Source organism: Cydia strobilella, chromosome 15 (genome assembly GCF_947568885.1).
Source record: "Cydia strobilella chromosome 15, ilCydStro3.1, whole genome shotgun sequence".
In the NCBI taxonomy this organism is placed as follows: domain Eukaryota; kingdom Metazoa; phylum Arthropoda; class Insecta; order Lepidoptera; family Tortricidae; genus Cydia; species Cydia strobilella.
Genome location: NC_086055.1, coordinates 8728248 through 8732849, shown reverse-complemented (window position 1 = coordinate 8732849; position 4602 = coordinate 8728248). Strand labels below are relative to the sequence as shown.

Here is a 4602-nt window from a genome sequence, read left to right as displayed (position 1 = left end):
ATTTGGTCTTTAATAATAGCAGTGTGTCTAAAGTATGTAAAACCGCGGAGTTCCCGGCAATTGATTCACTTTGAAACAGAAATAAAAATTAAGTTTGAAATTTCGATTTAGTCAACTTTCAGGTGTGATATGCTGAAAGGTTTTCATTCGATTTAGCCTCAAGTTTGGTCTTGTAAGATAGCAGTGTCTCTAAAGTATACAAAACCGCGGAGTTCCCGGCAATTGCTTCACTTTGTACATGTTTATTCGTCTATTTATTTCGTCTTGATGTCTATTTTTGTCAAATGATATTTGTTTTCCTAAATACACGTATTCTGGTACATATTCTAGTGCAGTGTTGTTCATGTAAATGGGTATTTCTGTAGAATTTGTCATTAGTTTTGTTTTGGTAGTGTTTAGTTCTAGGCCGATGTTGAGACTGACTGTGTTGAGATCGCATATCATTTTCTGCAGTTGACTAGCTGATTCTGAGAAAATAATGATATCATCAGCGAATCTAAGAATAGTTAAGAAGTCGCCTTTTATGTATATGCCTTTTCCCTGCCAGTTTAGCTTTTTCATTATATTTTCGAGCACAGTAATAAAAATTATAGGTGAGAGCGGATCACCTTGTCTGACTCCTCGGCATATTTTTATTTCTGGACCTTTTGTTTCCATTTTCACGCATGATAAGCTTTTTCTATAAATATCCTGTAAGAGCTCTATAGTCTCTGTTGGTACATTGCAGCCGTGTAGTGCTCTCCACATGCTATTGTGCGATATAGTATCGAACGCTTTGGCGTAATCAATGAAAGCCAGGTAGAGCGGTGTTCTATACTCTTGGTATTTCTCTATGATTAGATACAATGTGTGTATGTGGTCTGTTGTAGAGAAGTGTTTTCTGAAACCGGCTTGTTCAGGAGGTTGGTAGTTTTCCGTATATTTTACAAGACGATTTTCAAGGCACGAGGCGAATAGCTTATAGATGTTGGGTTGTAAACTGATAGGCCTATAGTTACTAATATTCGCTGGATCGCCCTTCTTGTATAATAAAATGATGTCGGATTTTGCCCATTCTTTTGGTACCATTCTGGCTTCGAGAATTTTATTGAACAAGTCAGTAATATGAGACACCAATAAAAACCGACCTGCTTTTAGTGCTTCGTTCGAGATTCCGTCGGGCCCGGGACTTTTGTCTGTTTTCAGTCCTTCTAATTTTTTCATGATCTCTGAACTTGAAAATCGCTCTATTTTGGTAGAGTTTTGAGGAATTGGTTGGTAGTTATTTGTTTCTTCTGTGTTCAATGAATAAAGAGATGTATAAAATGATGTAGCGATCTCAATTATTTTTGATCTAGAGAACATTTTGACCACTGTAGAGTCTTCGTATTGGCAAGGAATCCAATTTTTAGTGCAATTTAGTGCTTTATATCCTTTTTTCAGGCTGCCTGATGATTTGAGGTGGGTTTCTATAGTTTCTATTCTGTGGTTTTGATTTTCTTTTTTTATGAGCTTATGAATATGTTTGTACAGATAACAGCGCTCTATCTTTTCTTCTTTTGTAATTTTATCCTTACTTGTCAATTCATATCGTCTTTCTATTAGGCGTTTTATGTCATCTGAGATCGTATAATGTTTATGCAGAGCTTTATCGTCTATGTTTTTCAAGCTTCCTGTTATAGAGTTTTTTATTGCCTTATAATAGAGCTCTATATCCTCGGTGTTCCATATTTTCAGGTTTTCGAGTTGTTCATATAGGTTAGCTAGGAATTGTTCGGTTTGTTCTGGTGAATTTAGCTTGGTTGTTTTGTTTTTGAACTTGGCTCTACTCTTGGTCGCTTTAGATAGCAAAACCGTACTCCTTATCATGCGATGGTCGCTGGAAAACTGAATATTATTGAGTACCTAGATGTTGGCGATTTTATTTTTATTATTAGTTAGTATGTAATCTATTTGACTTTTTTTTATTTTTTGGAGATAGCCATGTCCAGAGGTTCTTGGTTTTCTTTTTAAATAGGCCGTTTGCAATGATTAAATTGTTTTGCTGGCAAAAATTTAGTAGAGTTTGGCCTCTTTTGTCTCTTTTTCCATAGCAAAAATTTCCTAGTATTTTTTCTTCGCCTGTACGACGCTGTCCGACGCGCGCGTTGAAATCACCCAATATAAGTCGTAGGCCTTGACGCTCTTGACAGTGCACGTAAGCTTGCAGAAGTTGATTGTAGAAATTGTTTATTTCATCTTCGTTTGAATCAGAGGTTGGTGCATGAACTTGAATCAGAGAAAGTTTTGTATTTACAAAATTCAGTTTTAAGACGCATATGCGTTCCGATATTCCAACGAAGCTTTCAAAGTTTTGTTTATATTTCTTTTTTATAATAAAACCAACTCCGTAATGGCCTTTAGTTTGGCCGTAGCTGCAGAATATGTGATCATCGTCTTCTTCAATGTTATAACCTATTCTTATTATCTCAGATAAGCCAATAATGTCGTACTTTATGTTTGAAATGGCTTGCTTGAAATCTATTAACCTTTCATGAGACAAGAGAGATCTTGCATTGTATGTGCATATGTATAAATGTTGGCATGGCATTGGTCTTGAACTTCCACGGTGACCAGCCGGCTTGGAAGTTGATTTATATTTCTTATGTTTGTATGTTCGTATAAAGTATGTGAGTCGGAGGAGGGGCTTAATTGCTATGCGTTACTAACTTTACTAGCTTGGTTTTTATTTGTCTCTGTGTTTTTATTGACTAAGAAATTTAGCATGCCCGGCTTTATAACTCCGTTTGTGACGCTATTCGACCTCTTGACTGACGATTCAGACGACTGTATTTTGTTTTTTTTATTGGCTTGGGAATTTATAGCTTCATTTGGCAAGTTATTGTTGATAGGTGATGTTTCGAGTTTTCTTTTTGTGTTGTTTTTGGTAATAATTAGCTTATCGTATTTTAGTATAGCTATGTTTCCCTTTTCTCTTTCTAATTTTAGCTGATCTCGTAGCTCCTTTCTTTTCTCAAGAACATATTTTGGGTAGTCTTCTTTCATGTAGTAGTGAGTGTCTTTTAGGGCGTGTTTCTCCTTAAACATTTTTATTTTAAGGCCTAAAGTTGAGAAAGTTACAACTAGCGGTCTTGGTTTTTCTCCTTTTTTTCCCAATCTTTTGGCCTCTTGTATGTCGCTGTAGTTTAGTTTAATAGTAAGATATTGTTCTATCCATCTAATAGTGTTTTTCTCTAGGGTATCGTATGATGACTCGGTCTCTTCAATACCAAAAAATACTACATTTCTGTTTCTCGCCTGTTTTTCTAAAAAATAGATCCTTTTTTCTTGATTTTCTACTATTTCTTTCAGTTTTTCGTGTTTTTGTTCCCATACACAGAATTTTTCTTCTAATAATTCGTTAATATTCTTGGTTACTTGATCTGTTACGCTTTTCCCACTTTCTTGAATTGTTATTTTTTGCTCGTTCAACTCCTTTTGTATCTTTTTCAGCTCTTTCAGGATGTCATCCATATTTGTGTGATTTTTGTAAGAACTTTTAGGATTGAGTTAAGTTAAGTTAAGTAAATTTATTACTTTTATATTTATATTTCATTCATTCGGAGACTTTGCACGATATCTGGTCATAATAAAGTCCGCCTTTGTACATTGTATATATTTATGTTCTTTTATTGTGTTTGTAATCTGTCTTATGTACAATAAAGTGTTTACATACATAATAATCCATATGATAGGTAGCGAAAAACATTTAATTGCAAAATTTATAAAAAAATATATATTTTAGGAAACTGCAGTAAGTTTTACTTTTTCGTTCTAAAACTGCCAATAGTCAACGGCATTAGCTACTCATTCAGCCAATGAAACTGTTTTAGAGAAACTAAATAACAATTAGATTAGTAAAATAAGCAATAGTTATCTTATATTATACTCAATTTACATGAATAATGCCAAATAACTGCAAAAACCTGTTTAATGTCGTAATAACTGTGGCTGTACGTCTTTTTACTATGAAGGGGAGACTTTTTGCAATACCAAAAACGATTAAGCTGATCATCTTCGCTAGTTTTCATTTAATGTCTTCCTTAAGCTCTCTTCTCTTGTCTCTCAAAAAAATCTTAAAAATATTAATATTTTTTTCATTCCACCCACGGTTAAAAAGTTAGAGTGGGGGACACATTTTTTTTTCTTTCGGAGCGATTATTTCCGAAAATATTCACTATCAAAAATTGTTTGTTCAAGACCCAATTTTGAAGACCTATCCAACGATACCCCACACTATATAGATGAAGCGAAAAAAAATACACCACCATTTTCCTTGCAGGGGAGATACAGTAGCTCCGTAGTAGGCCTTAGGTCTAGGAAATCCATAGTGACTTCGGTAAAGATTATCTATGGCAAATTATTAACTAATTCATATATTTAGATTTAGATTTATTTATTTCATAATACCGATAAAATTATCAATTGCAGGCATGTCAGTCTAAAAGAATTCATATTATGATCGTAAAACAAGGATGTCGTAAGAATATAAACAATAAAATAATAATTTAAAAATTAAATAATTATTTATGTATAGGTAGTTTGGTGTTGTTTACCAATAACCATTGACATTATGCTGGGACA

General features: G+C 33.8%; 1 protein-coding gene across 1 annotated transcript; it reads right to left on the bottom strand.

Moving 5' to 3' along the window:
- Positions 1-2673: 2673 nt before the first annotated feature.
- LOC134747936 (uncharacterized) lies at positions 2674-3492 on the bottom strand. The gene has a single exon (XM_063682614.1). The coding sequence runs from the start codon at positions 3490-3492 to the stop codon at positions 2674-2676; it is 819 nt and encodes a 272-aa protein (XP_063538684.1).
- Positions 3493-4602: the final 1110 nt, after the last annotated feature.

Bases quoted from the DNA above. Each gene is read 5' to 3' on its own strand.
- LOC134747936 (XM_063682614.1), bottom strand. From the start codon at position 3,492: ATGGATGACATCCTGAAAGAGCTGAAAAAGATACAAAAGGAGTTGAAC.